This window comes from Oncorhynchus mykiss, chromosome 29 (genome assembly GCF_057628025.1).
Source record: "Oncorhynchus mykiss isolate SJ-2025 chromosome 29, ASM5762802v1, whole genome shotgun sequence".
NCBI lineage: Eukaryota > Metazoa > Chordata > Actinopteri > Salmoniformes > Salmonidae > Oncorhynchus > Oncorhynchus mykiss.
This window is the reverse complement of record NC_143050.1, coordinates 5,374,192-5,397,285: the sequence shown is the minus strand read 5'-3', so window position 1 is coordinate 5,397,285 and position 23,094 is coordinate 5,374,192. Positions and strand designations below refer to the sequence as shown.

The 23,094-nt window shown below is 38.3% G+C and overlaps 1 protein-coding gene across 1 annotated transcript; it reads right to left on the bottom strand.

Annotated features, from left to right (window-relative positions):
* Positions 1-219: 219 nt before the first annotated feature.
* On the bottom strand, positions 220-22,484 carry eva1c (eva-1 homolog C (C. elegans)). The gene is made up of 8 exons (XM_036968124.2): positions 21,801-22,484; positions 18,445-18,644; positions 14,115-14,238; positions 13,378-13,524; positions 12,447-12,590; positions 3,340-3,405; positions 2,662-2,853; positions 220-2,474 (listed from the first exon to the last, which is right to left on the bottom strand). The coding sequence occupies exons 1-8, from the start codon at positions 21,931-21,933 to the stop codon at positions 2,086-2,088; spliced, it is 1,395 nt and encodes a 464-aa protein (XP_036824019.2). The 5' UTR covers positions 21,934-22,484; the 3' UTR covers positions 220-2,085.
* Positions 22,485-23,094: the final 610 nt, after the last annotated feature.

The following is a 23,094-nucleotide window of genomic DNA, read 5'->3' as shown; positions in this document are numbered from 1 at the left end:
CTGAGTGGTAAATAAGGAGTCTGGTTCTGTTACTCCAGCTGTGTAACTGAGTAGTAGATAAGGAGTCTGGTTCTGTTACTCCAGCTGTGTATAACTGAGTAGTAGATAAGGAGTCTGGTTCTGTTACTCCAGCTGTGTAACTGAGTAGTAGATAAGGAGTCTGGTTCTGTTACTCCAGCTGTGTAACTGAGTGGTAGATAAGGAGTCTGGTTCTGTTACTCCAGCTGTGTAACTGAGTGGTAGATAAGGAGTCTGGTTCTGTTACTCCAGCTGTGTAACTGAGTAGTAGATAAGGAGTCTGGTTCTGTTACTCCAGCTGTGTAACTGAGTGGTAGATAAGGAGTCTGGTTCTGTTACTCCAGCTGTGTAACTGAGTAGTAGATAAGGAGTCTGGTTCTGTTACTCCAGCTGTGTAACTGAGTGGTAGATAAGGAGTCTGGTTCTGTTACTCCAGCTGTGTATAACTGAGTGGTAGATAAGGAGTCTGGTTCTGTTACTCCAGCTGTGTAACTGAGTAGTAGATAAGGAGTCTGGTTCTGTTACTCCAGCTGTGTATAACTGAGTGGTAGATAAGGAGTCTGGTTCTGTTACTCCAGCTGTGTAACTGAGTAGTAGATAAGGAGTCTGGTTCTGTTACTCCAGCTGTGTATAACTGAGTAGTAGATAAGGAGTCTGGTTCTGTTACTCCAGCTGTGTATAACTGAGTAGTAGATAAGGAGTCTGGTTCTGTTACTCCAGCTGTGTAACTGAGTGGTAGATAAGGAGTCTGGTTCTGTTACTCTAGCTGTGTAACTGAGTGGTAGATAAGGAGTCTGGTTCTGTTACTCCAGCTGTGTATAACTGAGTGGTAAATAAGGAGTCTGGTTCTGTTACTCCAGCTGTGTAACTGAGTAGTAGATAAGGAGTCTGGTTCTGTTACTCCAGCTGTGTATAACTGAGTAGTAGATAAGGAGTCTGGTTCTGTTACTCCAGCTGTGTAACTGAGTAGTAGATAAGGAGTCTGGTTCTGTTACTCCAGCTGTGTAACTGAGTGGTAGATAAGGAGTCTGGTTCTGTTACTCCAGCTGTGTATAACTGAGTGGTAAATAAGGAGTCTGGTTCTGTTACTCCAGCTGTGTAACTGAGTAGTAGATAAGGAGTCTGGTTCTGTTACTCCAGCTGTGTAACTGAGTAGTAGATAAGGAGTCTGGTTCTGTTACTCCAGCTGTGTATAACTGAGTGGTAAATAAGGAGTCTGGTTCTGTTACTCCAGCTGTGTAACTGAGTAGTAGATAAGGAGTCTGGTTCTGTTACTCCAGCTGTGTAACTGAGTAGTAGATAAGGAGTCTGGTTCTGTTACTCCAGCTGTGTATAACTGAGTGGTAAATAAGGAGTCTGGTTCTGTTACTCCAGCTGTGTAACTGAGTAGTAGATAAGGAGTCTGGTTCTGTTACTCCAGCTGTGTATAACTGAGTAGTAGATAAGGAGTCTGGTTCTGTTACTCCAGCTGTGTAACTGAGTAGTAGATAAGGAGTCTGGTTCTGTTACTCCAGCTGTGTAACTGAGTGGTAAATAAGGAGTCTGGTTCTGTTACTCCAGCTGTGTATAACTGAGTAGTAGATAAGGAGTCTGGTTCTGTTACTCCAGCTGTGTAACTGAGTAGTAGATAAGGAGTCTGGTTCTGTTACTCCAGCTGTGTATAACTGAGTAGTAGATAAGGAGTCTGGTTCTGTTACTCCAGCTGTGTATAACTGAGTAGTAGATAAGGAGTCTGGTTCTGTTACTCCAGCTGTGTAACTGAGTGGTAGATAAGGAGTCTGGTTCTGTTACTCCAGCTGTGTAACTGAGTGGTAGATAAGGAGTCTGGTTCTGTTACTCCAGCTGTGTATAACTGAGTGGTAAATAAGGAGTCTGGTTCTGTTACTCCAGCTGTGTAACTGAGTAGTAGATAAGGAGTCTGGTTCTGTTACTCCAGCTGTGTATAACTGAGTGGTAAATAAGGAGTCTGGTTCTGTTACTCCAGCTGTGTAACTGAGTAGTAGATAAGGAGTCTGGTTCTGTTACTCCAGCTGTGTAACTGAGTGGTAAATAAGGAGTCTGGTTCTGTTACTCCAGCTGTGTGTAACTGAGTGGTAAATAAGGAGTCTGGTCCTGATCACAGGACGTCCCGTAGAGATCAGAGTTCATCCAGATCTCCTGGATCACCATGTCCCTCCTCTCCATGCGTTCTAGCCTCTCCGCGTCCGCTGTCCTGTAGCTCACTTCCTCCCAGCAGTAAGCCAGCTGCCTGTCTGAGTCCGACAGCAGCGAGCAGTCAGTCATCTCCTCCTCTTCTTCATCATCATCATCCTCCTCTTTCTGGCTCCTGCGTGTTTGTGTTTTGTGTGTGTGGCGGAGCCCCCTACAGGTCAGTCTGATAGACACAGCCAGCAGGGTGAGTAGCAGACCAACACACACACTGGAGGTGAACAACAACGCCGCAGTCTCTGGGTGCTCTGGAGAGGAGAGGAGAGGAGAGGAGAGGAGAGAGGAGGAGAGGGGAGAGGAGAGGAGGGGAGAGGAGAGGAGGGGGAGAGGAGAGGAGGGGAGAGGGGTTAATACAGAGATGGATGATTTGTGTGTGTGTGTGCATACGTGTGTGTGTGTGTGTGTGTGTGTGTTAGCGTGTGTGTGTGCCTGTACCTTTAATATAGGAGTAAGTCATAACAGAGTTACTCATCATGACTCCTGTGTTTCCTGGTGTTCTGGAGTCCTTAGGATAGACAGCCACATCTGCAGGACCAGGGTGGGCTGGGGGAGGACCGGGGTGGGCTGGGGGAGGATCTGGTTGGGCTGGGGGAGGACCAGGGTGGGCTGGGGGAGGACCAGGGTGGGCTGGGAAAAATCATGAAAGAAAATAAATGAGTATTTCTCTTATTCTAATGGAGGTGTAGATTAGATCTCACATTCCAGTGTTGGAACTTGGAAACAAGGCTGCATGGAATTTCTGTTAATAGGGGACTCTGTGTAGCCAATGGCAACGTCCGCTTTAGGTGTAATGCCGGGAGCCACTGCTGGATTTGATCACTCTAATACAGTCCCACCTCCTCCAACAACACCACCAAAACAACAGCTATGCGAATGTTGGCTAAAGCGGATCTGACTGTATAGAGCCCTAATCCTAGTTCTGGATTAAAACAAGTTTGATGGAGATTCTCCATACAGTATGCTTTTTAGTCCAGAACTCAGCTTAATGGACATCCGGGAAACCAGACCGTAACCACCTGAATAAAGCCATTTCCTGTTGTTTGGGTCCTCGCATAGTTGTCATGTCACAGTTGAGGAATCAACTGGGTATTATTTATATATCGATGACAGTACCTTTTGGGTGTGAGGTGGGTCTGTGTAGTACCCCTGGGTCTGCTTCCTGCAGTAATGTCTGTGGTACTGTACGGGGAAAGCACAAAGAGTGTTACCTGTGAGGAAAGTACTCCTATACTTCTCTGTCATACGCACACACACTTCTCGCTCGTAACTACTCTTACAGTCCATCCAAAAGAGGACTCTCTAAAGAGTCAAACACACAGAGATGAGCAGTGTTTTCTGTTAGACTTGTTGCGTTGGTAAGTAACCAGCGAAGGGAAACTGGCATTGTTTTGTGTATCAATGGAGATTATATGATCTGTCCAAAGGGAACTTTCAACACTGGTCGAAAGTTTAAATCCCCCAAATGATTATATTCACAACAATGTCTATCAGCTGATGGTCTCACAAAGAGCCTGGCATTTGAACCAATCACAGGAAGCGCCACAGGAAGGGGCCGTATCCACAAAGCATCTCAGAGTAGGAGTGCCTGATTTAGGACCAAGTCCCCCCGTCCATATGAATCTAATTCATTATGATCTGTCCATATGAATCTAATTCATTATGATCTATCTATGATCTGTCCATATGAATCTAATTCATTATGATCTATCTAGGATCTGTCCATATGAATCTGATTCATTATGATCTATCTATGATCTGTCTATATGAATCTAATTCATTATGATCTATCTAGGATCTGTCTATATGAATCTAATTCATTATGATCTATCTAGGATCTGTCCATATGAATCTAATTCATTATGATCTATCTAGGATCTGTCTATATGAATCTAATTCATTATGACCTGTCCATATGAATCAAATTCATTATGATCTGTCTAGGATCTGTCCATATGAATCTGATTCATTATGATCTATCTAGGATCTGTCTATATGAATCTAATTCATTATGATCTGTCTAGGATCTGTCCATATGAATCAAATTCATTATGATCTATCTAGGATCTGTCCATATGAATCTAATTCATTATGACCTGTCCATATGAATCAAATTCATTATGATCTGTCTAGGATCTGTCCATATGAATCTAATTCATTATGATCTATCTAGGATCTGTCCATATGAATCTAATTCATTATGATCTATCTAGGATCTGTCCATATGAATCTAATTCATTATGATCTATCTATGATCTGTCCATATGAATCTAATTCATTATGACCTGTCCATATGAATCTAATTCATTATGATCTGTCTAGGATCTGTCCATATGTATCTGATTCATTATGATCTATCTAGGATCTGTCCATATGAATCTAATTCATTATGATCTGTCCATATGAATCTAATTCATTATGATCTATCTAGGATCTGTCCATATGAATCTAATTCATTATGATCTATCTAGGATCTGTCCATATGAATCTAATTCATTATGACCTGTCCATATGAATCAAATTCATTATGATCTTTCTAGGATCTGTCCATATGAATCTAATTGATTAGGATCTGTCCATATGAATCTAATTCATTATGATCTATCTAGGATCTGTCCATATGAATCTAATTCAGAATTTTCTAATTTACTCCTATTCAACTCGTGAGTTGAAATTTTAATTGAATTGGCCACACCCCACAGGAAGTAGAATTTAATTCAGTGCAATTCAAAGAAATTCCACTCAGTCATACAACATGATCGTTTCATTGAATCACACACTGCACTCCAACTCAGACACCTCATGAATACGGCCCTGGTCCTAGATTAGTGCTCCAACTCTGAGACTTCATGAATACGGCCCTGGTCCTAGATTAGTGCTCCAACTCTGAGACTTCATGAATACGGCCCTGGTCCTAGATTAGCGCTCCAACTCTGAGACTTCATGAGTTACGGCCCTGGTCCTAGATTAGTGCTCCAACTCTGAGACTTCATGAATACGGCCCTGGTCCTAGATTAGCGCTCCAACTCAGACAACTCATGAATACAGCCCTGGTCCTAGATTAGAGCTCCAACTCAGACACCTCATGAATACGGCCCTGGTCCTAGATTAGTGCTCCAACTCTGAGACTTCATGAATACGGCCCTGGTCCTAGATTAGTGCTCCAACTCTGAGACTTCATGAATACGGCCCTGGTCCTAGATTAGCGCTCCAACTCTGAGACTTCATGAGTTACGGCCCTGGTCCTAGATTAGTGCTCCAACTCTGAGACTTCATGAATACGGCCCTGGTCCTAGATTAGTGCTCCAACTCAGACACCTCATGAATACGGCCCTGGTCCTAGATTAGCGCTCCAACTCTGAGACTTCATGAGTTACGGCCCTGGTCCTAGATTAGTGCTCCAACTCTGAGACTCTTCATGAGTACGGCCCTGGTCCTAGATTAGTGCTCCAACTCTGAGACTCTTCATGAGTACGGCCCTGGTCCTAGATTAGCGCTCCAATTCTGAGACTCTTCATGAGTACGGCCCTGGTCCTAGATTAGTGCTCCAACTCTGAGACTCTTCATGAGTACGGCCCTGGTCCTAGATTAGTGCTCCAACTCAGACACCATGAATACGGCCCTGGTCCTAGATTAGCGCTCCAACTCTGAGACTCTTCATGAGTACGGCCCTGGTCCTAGATTAGAGCTCCAACTCTGAGACACTTCAAGCCATAATCCAATTACCATTCGCACGACATCGTCTGTTAGCCGATGACCTCACAAAGGGCCTGGCATTTGGTCCAATCACAGGAAGCTCCACAGGAAGTGTGTCTGTCGGCGGAGCACTGTAGATGCCATTCTCCAGGTCTATTTCTAGCCTGGTGTTTTCTCTGTTTTCTTTGTGCTGTGTGAGGTCTGGGGTCTGATGTCTGATGTCTGATGTCTGGGGTCTGATGTCTGGGGTCTGATGCCTGGGGTCTGGGGCCTGATGTCTGATGTCTGGGGTCTGATGCCTGGGGTCTGGGGTCTGATGTCTGATGTCTGGGGTCTGATGCCTGGGGTCTGGGGTCTGATGTCTGATGTCTGATGCCTGGGGTCTGATGCCTGGGGTCTGATGTCTGGGGTCTGATGCCTGGGGTCTGATGCCTGGGGCCTGGGGTCTGATGCCTGGGGCCTGATGTCTGGGGTCTGATGCCTGGGGTCTGATGCCTGGGGTCTGATGCCTGGGGTCTGATGTCTGGGGTCTGATGTCTGGGGTCTGGGGTCTGATGTCTGGGGTCTGATGTCTGGGGTCTGATGTCTGGGGTCTGATGCATGGGGTCTGATGTCTGGGGTCTGATGCCTGGGGTCTGATGCCTGGGGCCTGGGGTCTGATGCCTGGGGCCTGATGTCTGGGGCCTGATGCCTGGGGTCTGATGTCTGGGGTCTGATGTCTGGGGTCTGATGTCTGGGGTCTGATGCATGGGGTCTGATGTCTGGGGTCTGATGCCTGGGGTCTGATGCCTGGGGCCTGGGGTCTGATGCCTGGGGCCTGATGTCTGGGGCCTGATGCCTGGGGTCTGATGTCTGGGGTCTGATGCCTGGGGTCTGATGTCTGGGGTCTGATGTCTGGGGTCTGATGCCTGGGGTCTGATGTCTGGGGTCTGATGCCTGGGGTCTGATGTCTGGGGTCTGATGCCTGGGGTCTGATGTCTGGGGTCTGATGCCTGGGGTCTGTAATCGCTGCCAAAGGTGCTTCAACAAAGTATCTGAATACTTATGTGAAATGTGATATTTCCATTTTTTATATTTAATACACATTTGCAAAAATGTCTAAAAACCTGTTTTTGCTTTGTCTTTATGGGGTATTGTGATGTCATTATGGGGTATTGTGTGTAGATTGATGAGGGAAAAAACTATTTAATCAATTTTAGAATGGGTGTAACGTAACAGAATGTGGAAAAAGTGAAGAGGTCTGAATACTTTCCGAATGCCCTATATTCCCTCTCAGGAGACTGAAAATATTTGGCATGGGTCCCCGAAACCTCAAAAAGTTCTACAGCTGCACCAACAAGAGCATCCTGACCGGTTGCATCACCGCCTGGTATGGCAACTGCTCGGCCTCCGACCACAAGGCGCTACAGAGGGTAGTGCGTACGGCCCAGTACATCACTGGGGCCGAGCTTCCTGCCATCCAGGACCTCTATACCAGGCGGTGTCAGAGGACTTAACTCTTATTTTTCTTAAAACTACATTGTTGGTTAAGGGCTTGTTAGTAAGTATTTCACAGTAAGATCAACACCTGTTGTATTCAGCGCATGTGACAACGCTGGTCTGACCAATCGGAATCCACGCTTCAAGATTTGTTTTGATCACACAGACATGTTTCGGGTAGCCTCAGAGAATAATATCGACGTACACTCTGATTCGGGTGAGTTTATAAGGAACTGTATGGGAGATGTTGTACCCACTGTGACTCTTAAAACCTACCCTAACCAGAAACCGTGGATAAGATGGCGGCATTCTCGCTAAACTGAAAGCACGAACCACCGCATTGAACCATGGAAAGGTGATTGGGAATATGGCCGAATACAAACGGTGTACTTATTCCCTCCACAAGACAATCAAACAAGTGAAATGTCAGTATAGAGATAAAGTGGAGTCTCAAATCAACGGCTCAGACACGAGACGTATGTGGCGGGATCTATTAGTTATATTCTATTAGTTCTATTCTACTAGTCCATTTCTATTAGTTCTACTAGTCATATTCTATTCTATTATTTCTATTAGTCATATTCTGTTAGTTCTATTAGTCAAATTCTATTAGTTCTACTAGTCATATTCTATTAGTTCTACTAGTCATATTCTATTAGTTCTACTAGTCATATTATATTCTATTATTTCTATTAGTCATATTCTGTTAGTTCTATTAGTCAAATTCTATTAGTTCTACTAGTCATATTCTATTCTATTATTTATATTAGTCATATTCTATTAGTTCTATTAGTCATATTCTATTATTTATATTAGTCATATTCTATTAGTTCTATTAGTCATATTCTATTAGTTCTATTGATTTGTCATATTCTATTAGTCATATTCTATTATTTCTATTCTATTAGTTCTATTCCATTAGTCATATTCTATTAGTCATATTCTATTAGTCATATTCTATTAGTCATATTCTATTCTATTATTTCTATTAGTCATATTCTATTAGTTCTACTAGTCATATTCTATTCTATTATTTATATTAGTCATGTTCTACTAGTCATATTCTATTATTATTATTAGTCATATTCTATTAGTTATATTAGTCATATTCTATTAGTTCTATTAGTCATATTCTATTCTATTATTTATATTAGTCATATTCTATTATTTATATTAGTCATATTCTATTATTTATATTAGTCATATTCTATTAGTTATATTAGTCATATTCTATTATTTATATTAGTCATATTCTATTCTATTATTTATATTAGTCATATTCTATTATTTATATTAGTCATATTCTATTAGTTCTATTAGTCATATTCTATTAGTTCTATTAGTCATATTCTATTAGTTCTATTAGTCATATTCTATTAGTTCTATTAGTCATATTCTATTAGTCATATTATATTAGTTCTATTAGTCATATTCTATTAGTTCTATTAGTCATATTCTATTAGTCGTATTCTATTAGTTCTACTAGTCATATTCTATTAGTCATATTATATTAGTTATATTAGTCATATTCTATTAGTCATATTCTATTAGTTCTATTCTATTAGTTATATTATAATAGTCATATTCTATTAGTTATATTATATTAGTTATATTATATTAGTCATATTCTATTAGTTATATTAGTCATATTATATTAGTCATATTCTATTAGTTATATTCTATTAGTTATATTAGTCATATTCTATTAGTTCTATTCTATTAGTCATATTATATTAGTTCTATTCTATTAGTTCTATTCTATTAGTCATATTATATTAGTCATATTCTATTAGTTCTATTCTATTAGTCATATTCTATTAGTTCTATTCTATTAGTTATATTCTATTAGTCATATTATATTAGTCATATTATATTAGTCATGTTCTATTAGTTGTATTGGTCATATTCTATTAGTTATATTAGTCATATTCTATTAGTTCTATTTTATTAGTCATATTCTATTAGTCATATTCTATTAGTTCTATTCTATTAGTCATATTCTATTAGTCATATTCTATTAGTTCTATTCTATTAGTTATATTAGTCATATTATATTAGTCATATTCTATTAGTTCTATTCTATTAGTTCTATTCTATTAGTCATATTCTATTAGTTCTATTCTATTAGTTCTATTCTATTAGTCATATTATATTAGTCATATTCTATTAGTTCTATTCTATTAGTTATATTCTATTAGTCATATTATATTAGTCATATTATATTAGTCATGTTCTATTAGTTGTATTAGTCATATTCTATTAGTTATATTAGTCATATTCTATTAGTTCTATTTTATTAGTCATATTCTATTAGTTCTATTCTATTAGTTCTATTCTATTAGTTATATACTGTTAGTTCTATTAGTCATATTCTATTAGTTCTACTAGTCATATTCTATTCTATTATTTATATTAGTCATGCTCTACTAGTCATATTCTATTATTTATATTAGTCATATTCTATTAGTTATATTAGTCATATTCTATTAGTTATATTAGTCATATTCTATTAGTTCTATTAGTCATATTCTATTAGTCATATTATATTAGTTCTATTAGTCATATTCTATTAGTTCTACTAGTCATATTCTATTAGTCATATTATATTAGTTATATTAGTCATATTCTATTAGTCATATTCTATTAGTCATATTCTATTAGTTCTATTCTATTAGTTATATTCCATTAGTCATATTCTATTAGTCATATTATATTAGTCATATTCTATTAGTTATATTATATTAGTTATATTATATTAGTCATATTCTATTAGTTATATTAGTCATATTCTATTAGTTCTATTCTATTAGTCATATTCTATTAGTTCTATTCTATTAGTTCTATTCTATTAGTCATATTATATTAGTCATATTCTATTAGTTATATTCTATTAGTTCTATTCTATTAGTCATATTCTATTAGTTCTATTCTATTAGTTCTATTCTATTAGTCATATTATATTAGTCATATTATATTAGTCATGTTCTATTAGTTGTATTAGTCATATTCTATTAGTTATATTAGTCATATTCTATTAGTTATATTTTATTAGTCATATTCTATTAGTTCTATTCTATTAGTTCTATTCTATTAGTCATATTCTATTAGTCATATTCTATTAGTTATATTAGTCATATTAGTTATATTCTATTAGTCATATTCTATTAGTTATATTAGTCATATTCTATTAGTTATATTAGTCATATTCTATTAGTTATATTAGTCATATTCTATTAGTTATATTAGTCATATTCTATTAGTTATATTCTATTAGTTATATTATATTAGTCATATTCTATTAATCATATTATATTAGTTGTATTAGTCATATTCTATTAATCATATTATATTAGTCATATTAGTTATATTCTATTAGTCATATTCTATTAGTTCTATTCTATTAGTCATATTCTATTAATCATATTATATTAGTCATATTAGTTATATTCTATTAGTCATATTCTATTAGTTATATTAGTCATATTCTATTAGTTATATTAGTCATATTCTATTAGTTATATTAGTCATATTCTATTAGTTATATTAGTCATATTCTATTAGTTATATTCTATTAGTTATATTATATTAGTCATATTATATTAATCATATTATATTAGTTGTATTAGTCATATTCTATTAATCATATTCTATTAGTTCTATTAGTTATATTCTATTAGTCATATTCTATTAGTTCTATTCTATTAGTCATATTCTATTAATCATATTCTATTAGTTCTATTAGTTATATTCTATTAGTCATATTCTATTAGTTCTATTTTATTAGTCATATTCTATTAGTTCTATTCTATTAGTTATATTCTATTAGTCATATTCTATTAGTCATATTCTAATAGTTATATTAGTCATATTCTATTAGTTATATTAGTCATATTCTATTAGTTATATTAGTCATATTCTATTAGTTATATTCTATTAGTTATATTAGTCATATTATATTAATCATATTCTATTAGTTATATTCTATTAGTCATATTCTATTAATCATATTCTATTAGTTATATTAGTCATATTCTATTAGTCATATTCTATTAGTTATATTCTATTAGTCATATTCTATTAATCATATTCTATTAGTTATATTAGTCATATTCTATTAATCATATTATATTAGTTATATTAGTCATATTCTATTAATCATATTCTATTAGTTATATTCTATTAGTCATATTCTATTAATCATATTCTATTAGTTATATTAGTCATATTCTATTAGTCATATTCTATTAGTTATATTCTATTAGTCATATTCTATTAGTTCTATTAGTCATATTCTATTAGTCATATTCTATTAGTTATATTAGTCATATTCTATTAGTCATATTCTATTAGTTCGATTAGTCATATTCTATTAGTTATATTAGTCATATTCTATTAGTCATATTCTATTAGTTCTATTAGTCATATTCTATTAGTTCTATTCTATTAGTCATATTCTATTATTTATATTAGTCATATTCTATTAGTTTTATTAGTCATATTCTATTAGTTCTATTCTATTAGTCATATTATATTAGTTCTATTAGTCATATTCTATTAGTTCTATTCCATTAGTCATATTATATTAGTCATATTCTATTAGTTCTATTAGTCATATTATATTAGTCATATTCTATTAGTTCTATTAGTCATATTATATTAGTCATATTCTATTAGTTATATTAGTCATATTATATTATTCTATTTGTTTTATTAGTCATGTTCTATTAGTTATATTATATTAGTCATATTATATTAGTCCTATTAGTCCTATTATATTAGTTATATTCTATTAGTCATATTATATTAGTCATATTCTATTAGTTCTATTCTATTAGTCATATTCTCTTAGTTATATTAGTCATATTATATTATTCTATTAGTTTTATTAGTCATATTCTATTAGTTATATTCTATTAGTCATATTATATTAGTCCTATTAGTCCTATTATATTAGTTCTATTCTATTAGTCATATTCTATTAGTTCTATTCTATTAGTCATATTCTATTAGTTCTATTAGTCCTATTAGTCATAAAGGTTTTTTCCTACCACAGGAGTAGAGGACAGTCAGGTACTTCCTGGTTCCAGGGTAGCAGGGGTCTCTGAAGGTCTGGTTGTCTACGGCGACAACACACCTCTGTTTGCTGTAGCAGCTCTGTGACAGAGTGTGAACCGCATTGTGGTTCAAACACTCTACACACATACACACAGAAAGAGAGAGAGAGAGAGAGAGAGAGAGATATCAACTAAAGACAAGCACAGAGGCATGTTAAGGGCCCAACTCCATCAAGCATTTAATTATTGTATCAGTTTTTGTATCTTTGCGTGTGATACATAGTACCTGAAAGTGTGCCACGTGCATTCCCATAACTTTCAGAGTAAATGTTTTGACAGTGTTGAAAGTGAATTGATGCTGATGCTGCATTCATCACCAAGTGAGAAAGTGGAAATTACCAGTCATATCATAAATACCAGTTGGATGCATTCACGTGCTTTGAACTGGTGGAGAAAAGCTGATTGGCTAATGAACAACAAACTGATTGGCTAATGAACAACAAACTGATTGGCTAATGAACAACAAACTGATTGGCTAATGAACAACAAACTGATTGGCTAATGAACAACAAACTGATTGGCTACCATAAACTAAAAGTACAGATATCATGCTTGTACATTTTTTTACATTGTCAAGCCAATCTCATGTTTAAAAAACATATTTAGACCCCAGACCCCATATTTATAGCTTTTTATAAATGATGTTATGTTGTAGCATTTAACGGCCCAAAAAAAGCTGTTATCGAGGTGACGTCAGAGCTCAGGGATGATAGACGAGTTAACCACAAGTTAACCACTAGTTAACCACTAGTAATTACCAGTTGGAAGGGCGTTCAAGTAGATTTCTACCAGTTTTATGTGGTAAATACCACCATCCCACTTGGTTATGAACACAGCGTGAGTCTCTCCTCTGCTGTCCACTCACCAAACGGGGGTGTTCCTCTGTCCTGTGAGGGACAGGTGTGGCCCAGACCCCTACCGTAAGCAGCTGTATAGATGATCAGCACTCTGGGAGGCTTACAGTGTAACGTCAGCTTCTCTCCCTCACACACCACACTGCTCTTATGCTCAGCTGACAAAGAGGGGGAGGGGGGGGGGGGGGGGGCAACAGGAAAGACAAGAACAAACACAAACTTGCTTTGTGATGTATATTTTTTTGACAGAAATACTGCTTACTGCAGATATGTGGGCGAGGGAGAGAGAAAGACATGGACAGTGAGAGAGAGAGAGAGAGAGAGTGAGAGAGGTGACCATAGAGAAAGAGGGACAGGGAGGGACAGAGAGACAGCGATGGAGAGAGACAGGGAGGGGGATAGAGAGAGACAGGGAGGGGATAGAGAGAGACAGGGAGGGGGGAGAGAGAGACAGGGAGGGGGAGAGAGAGAGACAGGGAGGGGGAGAGAGAGACAGGGAGGGGGAGAGAGAAAGACAGGGAGGGGGAGAGAGAGAGACAGGGAGGGGGAGAGAGAGAGACAGGGAGGAGATAGATAGAGAGAGAGAGAGAGGGAGGGAGATAGAGAGAGACAGGGAGCGGGATAGAGAGAGAGAGACAGGGAGGGGGAGAGAGAGAGACAGGGAGGGGGAGAGAGAGAGACAGGGAGGGGGATAGAGAGAGACAGGGAGGGGGATAGAGAGAGAGGAGTGGTAGTGTACAGTACTCACTAGGTTTACACTTGTAGGTGACGTGGAGGTACTTGATGGTCCCAGGACAGGGGTCGGGCCCAAACACCAGGTGATTGACAGGTAGCTGACAGTCTCTGTGGCTCTGACACTCTGACAGTAACTTCTACAGAAAACACCAGGTGATTGACAGGTAGCTGACAGTCTCTGTGGCTCTGACACATTGACAGTAACTTATACGGCAAACAACAACATGGTGACCCTAACAGACACGTTTTGGCCGGGATTCAATCCGATTGCCCCATTCAGGCTATGCACCTCTTAAAGGTAATGTTCCTGGCTTCGAAGAGACTGCATTCATGGTAAACGCTGCAAATTACCTTTAAATGTCAAGCGTGCTATAACCCATCTCTACTACTGATCTATAACCCATCTCTACTGATCTATACCACATCTCTACTGATCTATAACATCTCTACTGATCTATACCACATCTCTACTGATCTATACCACATCTCTACTGATCTATAACACATCTCTACTGATCTATAACCCATCTCTACTGATCTATAACCCATCTCTACTGATCTATAACCCATCTCTACTACTGATCTATAACACATCTCTACTGATCTATAACCATCTCTACTGATCTATAACACATCTCTACTGATCTATAACCATCTCTACTGATCTATAACACATCTCTACTGATCTATAACCCATCTCTACTACTGATCTATAACCCATCTCTACTGATCTATACCACATCTCTACTGATCTATAACACATCTCTACTACTGATCTATAACACATCTCTACTGATCTATACCACATCTCTACTGATCTATAACCCATCTCTACTGATCTATAACCCATCTCTACTACTGATCTATAACACATCTCTACTGATCTATACCACATCTCTACTGATCTATACCACATCTCTACTGATCTATAACACATCTCTACTGATCTATAACCCATCTCTACTGTTCTATAACCCATCTCTACTACTGATCTATAACCCATCTCTACTGATCTATAACCCATCTCTACTACTGATCTATAACCCATCTCTACTGATCTATACCACATCTCTACTGATCTATAACATCTCTACTGATCTATAAACCATCTCTACTACTGATCTATAACCCATCTCTACTGATCTATACCACGTCTCTACTGATTAATACCACATCTCTACTGATCTATAACCCATCTCTACTGATCTATACCACATCTCTACTGATCTATAACACATCTCTACTGATCTATAACACATCTTTACTGATCTATACCACATCTCTACTGATCTATAACACATATCTACTGATCTATACCACATCTCTACTGATCTATACCACATCTCTACTGATCTATACCACATCTCTACTACTGATCTATACCACATCTCTACTGATCTATACCCCATCTCTACTGATCTATAACCCATCTCTACTGATCTATACCACATCTCTACTGATCTATAACCCATCTCTACTGATCTATACCACATCTCTACTGATCTATAACCCATCTCTACTGATCTATACCACATCTCTACTGATCTATAACCCATCTCTACTGATCTATAACACATCTCTACTGATCTATACCACATCTCTACTGTTCTATACCACATCTCTACTGATCTATAACACGTCTCTACTGATCTATACCACATCTCTACTGATCTATAACTCATCTCTACTGATCTATACCACATCTCTACTGATCTATAACCCATCTCTACTGATCTATACCACATCTCTACTGATCTATAACCCATCTCTACTGATCTATACCACATCTCTACTGATCTATAACCCATCTCTACTGATCTATACCACATCTCCACTGATCTATAACCCATCTCTACTGATCTATACCACATCTCTACTGATCTATAACCCATCTCTACTGATCTATACCACATCTCTACTGATCTATAACCCATCTCTACTGATCTATAACACATCTCTACTGATCTATACCACATCACTACTACTGATCTATACCACATCTCTACTGATCTATACCACATCTCTACTGATCTATAACACATCTCTACTACTGATCTATAACCCATCTCTACTGATCTATACCACATCTCTACTGATCTATAACACATCTCTACTACTGATCTATAACACATCTCTACTGATCTATACCACATCTCTACTGATCTATAACCCATCTCTACTGATCTATAACCCATCTCTACTACTGATCTATAACACATCTCTACTGATCTATACCACATCTCTACTGATCTATACCACATCTCTACTGATCTATAACACATCTCTACTGATCTATAACCCATCTCTACTGTTCTATAACCCATCTCTACTACTGATCTATAACCCATCTCTACTGATCTATAACCCATCTCTACTACTGATCTATAACCCATCTCTACTGATCTATACCACATCTCTACTGATCTATAACATCTCTACTGATCTATAAACCATCTCTACTACTGATCTATAACCCATCTCTACTGATCTATACCACGTCTCTACTGATTAATACCACATCTCTACTGATCTATAACCCATCTCTACTGATCTATACCACATCTCTACTGATCTATAACACATCTCTACTGATCTATAACACATCTTTACTGATCTATACCACATCTCTACTGATCTATAACACATATCTACTGATCTATACCACGTCTCTACTGATTAATACCACATCTCTACTGATCTATAACCCATCTCTACTGATCTATACCACATCTCTACTGATCTATAACACATCTCTACTGATCTATACCCCATCTCTACTGATCTATAACCCATCTCTACTGATCTATACCACATCTCTACTGATCTATAACCCATCTCTACTGATCTATACCACATCTCTACTGATCTATAACCCATCTCTACTGATCTATACCACATCTCTACTGATCTATAACCCATCTCTACTGATCTATACCACATCTCTACTGATCTATAACCCATCTCTACTGATCTATAACACATCTCTACTGATCTATACCACATCTCTACTGTTCTATACCACATCTCTACTGATCTATAACACGTCTCTACTGATCTATACCACATCTCTACTGATCTATAACCCATCTCTACTGATCTATACCACATCTCTACTGATCTATACCACGTCTCTACTGATTAATACCACATCTCTACTGATCTATAACCCATCTCAACTGATCTATACCACATCTCTACTGATCTATAACACATCTCTACTGATCTATAACACATCTTTACTGATCTATACCACATCTCTACTGATCTATAACACATATCTACTGATCTATACCACGTCTCTACTGATTAATACCACATCTCTACTGATCTATAACCCATCTCTACTGATCTATACCACATCTCTACTGATCTATAACACATCTCTACTGATCTATACCCCATCTCTACTGATCTATAACCCATCTCTACTGATCTATACCACATCTCTACTGATCTATAACCCATCTCTACTGATCTATACCACATCTCTACTGATCTATAACCCATCTCTACTGATCTATACCACATCTCTACTGATCTATAACCCATCTCTACTGATCTATACCACATCTCTACTGATCTATAACCCATCTCTACTGATCTATAACACATCTCTACTGATCTATACCACATCTCTACTGTTCTATACCACATATCTACTGATTTATAACACGTCTCTACTGATCTATACCACATCTCTACTGATCTATAACCCATCTCTACTGATCTATACCACATCTCTACTGATCTATAACCCATCTCTACTGATCTATACCACATCTCTACTGATCTATAACCCATCTCTACTGATCTATACCACATCTCTACTGATCTATAATCCATCTCTACTGATCTATACCACATCTCTACTGATCTATAACCCATCTCTACTGATCTATAACACATCTCTACTGATCTATACCACATCACTACTACTGATCTATACCACATCTCTACTGATCTATACCACATCTGTACTGATCTATAACACATCTCTACTACTGATCTATAACACATCTCTACTGATCTATAACACATCTCTACTGATCTATACCACATCTCTACTGAGAGAGAGAGAGAGAGAGAGAGAGAGAGAGAGAGAGAGAGAGTCTAATAATTCACGATCAAGGAGTTCAACTTAAATCAACTTGAAAGAGTTGGTCGAACTGTTTCTATATGATTCCTTGCCTATGGGGATTGAACAACTCAGGCATACATGTCATGGATCCTTACCAGGTTACACAAAACACTGAATGACTGGATCATCTGCGGAAAAATACCTATTCTGGAGCAACAAAAGGATTCCTACATCGGAACGATGTCTGACCACAAAAACAACACACCTGTAAGGTCGTAAACGCGGAACAGCTGTAGTTTGCCGCTCTGACACCCGCAGCCGTCCCATTGGTGCAGAGCCTTGCGTCGGCACGTCCGTAAAACGCCGACTGGATAGAGATGGTGGAGTGGCGTGGACAGTAGAGACGTACCTGCTGCCCGTCGCACGCATGCACAGAGTGACTGGTAATGATCCGGGACAGGTATTCTGTTAGAGAAATCAATTGATCCTTATAACACAGTGACATCACCACACCTATCATTATTACCATCACCACACCTATCATCATTACACCATCACCACACCTATCATTATTACCATCACCACACCTATCATCATTACACCATCACCACACCTATCATCAGTACACCATCACCACACCTCTTATCATTACACCATCACCACACCTATTATCATTACACCATCACCACACCTATCATCATTACACCATCACCACACCTATTATCATTACACCATCACCACACCTATTATCATTACACCATCACCACACCTATCATCATTACACCATCACCACACCTCTTATCATTACACCATCACCACACCTATTATCATTACACCGTCACCATACCTATTATCATTACACCATCACCACACCTATTATCATTACACCATCACCACACCTATCATCATTACACCATCACCACACCTATCATCAGTACACCATCACCACACCTCTTATCATTACACCATCACCACACCTATTATCATTACACCATCACCACACCTATTATCATTACACCATCACCACACCTATCATCATTACACCATCACCACACCTCTTATCATTACACCATCACCACACCTATTATCATTACACCATCACCACACCTATCATCATTACACCATCACCACACCTATTATCATTACACCATCACCACACATATTATCATTACACCATCACCACACCTATTATCATTACACCATCACCACACCTATTATCATTACACCATCACCACACCTATTATCATTACACCATCACCACACCTATCATCATTACACCATCACCACACCTATCATTATTACACCATCACCACACCTATTATCATTACACCATCACCACACCTATCATCATTACCATCATTAAACCTATTATCATTACACCATCACCACACCTATTATCATTACACCATCACCACACCTATTATCATTACACCATCACCACACCTATCATCATTACACCATCACCACACCTATCATTATTACACCATCACCACACCTATTATCGTTACACCATCACCACACCTATCATCATTACCATCATTAAACCTATTATCATTACACCATCACCACACCTATCATCATTACACCATCACCACACCTATTATCATTACACCATCGCCACACCTATCATCATTACACCATCACCACACCTATCATTATTACACCACCACCACACCTATTATCATTACACCATCACCACACCTATCATCATTACACCATCACCACACCTATTATCATTACACCATCACCACACCTATCCTCATTACGCCATCACCACACCTATCATTATTACACCATCACCACACCTATTATCATTACACCATCACCACACCTATCATCATTACACCATCACCACACCTATCATTATTACACCATCACCACACCTATTATCATTACACCATCACCACACCTATCATCATTACACCATCACCACACCTATCATTATTACACCATCACCACACCTATTATCGTTACACCATCACCACACCTATTATCATTACACCATCACCACACCTATCATCATTACACCATCACCACACCTATCATCATTACCATCACCACACCTATCATCATTACACCATCACTACACCTATTATCATTACACCATCACCACACCTATCATCATTACACCATCACCACACCTATCATCATTACACCATCACCACACCTATTATCATTACACCATCACCACACCTATTATCATTACACCATCACCACACCTATTATCATTACACCATCACCACACCTATTATCATTACACCATCACCACACCTATTATCATTACACCATCACCACACCTATTATCATTACACCATCACCACACCTATTATCATTACACCATCACCACACCTATTATCATTACACCATCACCACACCTATCATCATTACACCATCACCACACCTATTATCATTACACCATCACCACACCTATAATTATTACACCTATTATCATTACACCATCACCACACCTATTATCATTACACCATCACCACACCTATTATCATTACACCATCACCACACCTATCATCATTACACCATCACCACACCTATCATCATTACACCATCACCACACCTATTATCATTACACCATCACCACACCTATCATTATTACACCATCACCACACCTATTATCATTACACCATCACCACACCTATTATCATTACACCATCACCACACCTATCATCATTACCATCACCACACCTATCATCATTACCATCACCACACCTATCATTATTACACCATCACCACACCTATCATTACCACCATCACCACACCTATCATCATTACCATCACCACACATATCATTATTACACCATCACCACATCTATCATTATTACACCATCACCACACCTATCATTACACCATCACCACACCCATCAGTATTACCATCGCCACACCTATCATTACACCATCACCACACCTATCATTATTACACCATCACCACACCTATCATCATTACACCATCACCACACCTATCATCATTACACCATCACCACACCTATCATCATTACACCATCACCACACCTATCATCATTGCACCATCACCACACCTATTACCGTTACACCATCACCACACCTATCTTTATTACCATCACCACACCTATCATCATTACCATCACCACACCTATCATTATTACACCATCACCACACCTATCATTGTTACCATCGCCACACCTGTCGTTATTACCACCACCACACCTATCATCATTACACCATCACCACACCTATCATTATTACCATCACCACACCTATCATTATTACCATCACCACACCTATCATCATTACCATCACCACACCTATCATCATTACCATCACCACACCTATCATCATTACCATCACCACACCTATCATCATTACCATCACCACACCTATCATTATTACACCATCACCACACCTATCATTACCACCATCACCACACCTATCATCATTACCATCACCACACCTACCATTATTACACCATCACCACACCTATCAGCATTACACCATCACCACACCTATCATCATTACACCATCACCACGCCTATTATCGTTACACCATCACCACACCTATCATCGTTACACCATCACCACACCTATCATCATTGTCACCACACCTATCTTCATCATCATCATCACACTAACTTGAGAAATCAGCCAGTCCGTCCATGCCAGAGCAGGAGCTCCAGAGCAGCAGCGAGAGGTAGACCAGGTTAATCCCGGCGCCAGAGCAGCTCAGCCCGCCGTGGGAACCCGACCAGCTCATGGCTCCTCGCATTCCCGCTCCGTGAGATCATGTTCGGGGGCTCGCCCCTCTCTCTCTCTCTCTCTCTCTCTCAACTCTCCAGGCTTCCGACAGGAAAGGCAGACTTATCGGGAAACGGTGTTTGGAATGTTACACGACCACACCACATAGCCTTCAACTACACCTGCGCCAAGTTATGACTTTGACTCCATACAGACATTCAGAAATAAAGGGAAATAACAATCTATGTAGTTTATATCAAATTACAGCAGTTAACAACACAGTTACGGTGCGTTGATGTTCCCGAAACAAAACCGTTTTCTCTTTTTTTTCAGCGTAGTCCCTTTAAAATAAAAGAATCGCCCCAGTGCCTACACCCAAAACGTCCGGAAAAGAAGGAAAACTGTCAAATTACTTTAATTATATCTCCTTCCTGTAGGATGCTAATAGTAGTAGTCTGGTTGACACCAGATCCAGAATATCCTATATGTGTAGTCAGTCGGGTTAGCCAGGCTGTATAGTCCCTAGAATGGACGTCACCGGACAGGGTCTTTCCCGAATGATTTTTGTCTAAACCGGGAGTCGTTTTTCCTTTCCGGGGATGGTGTAAAACCAGCTAGGTTACACTGTATTACACACTGCGATGAATACTCTAAACATGAACCCTGGCCTGTCTTTTGTTCTTCTTCTTTACGGAGGCACTTCAGGAGGCCAAAGTGGTTTCCAAAAGTCTTTCTTTCTATTCGTCAGAAATACATATATATTTCTGTGGAAACTGGCGAGCGAGAGAGCTCAGAGATGACAAGGACAACCTGAGGTACACTTTGTTAGCTTGCTATTACTATAGCATATTTTTTGTTAGATTATGATGATGTTATTCACAGAGTTATTGACTTCATATTTAACCGGATTCGAGTCATTTACATTTCAATATGATGTTGACTCAAAAGCTGCCCTGACAGATGACGTTATGCTAACTAACTAACTAATGGACTACCTAGTCTAGCTAATAGTGCTGCTTCATTAATTATAAACATAGCAAATTTTACGAGCAGGGTTTTGACAGTACAGTACAATTCATTAACGTAAACTCACTCACTTTTGTACATCGCCTTGGTCCTTACAGTTGACCTTATTTTAGCTCCCCAAAACGTAATACATTCCAGATCAACTGTAATGTCAATACCATTGTAA

Excerpts from the sequence above, each read along its gene's own strand:
- eva1c (XM_036968124.2), bottom strand. The coding sequence starts at position 21,933 with ATGCGAGGAGCCATGAGCTGGTCGGGTTCCCACGGCGGGCTGAGCTGC. Across the intron at positions 13,525-14,114 it reads CACCTACAAGTGTAAACCTA|CTGAGCATAAGAGCAGTGTG; the intron begins GTGAGTACTGTA and ends CCTCTTTGTCAG. Across the intron at positions 3,406-12,446 it reads GACTGTCCTCTACTCCTGTG|TACCACAGACATTACTGCAG; the intron begins GTAGGAAAAAAC and ends TTCCCCGTACAG.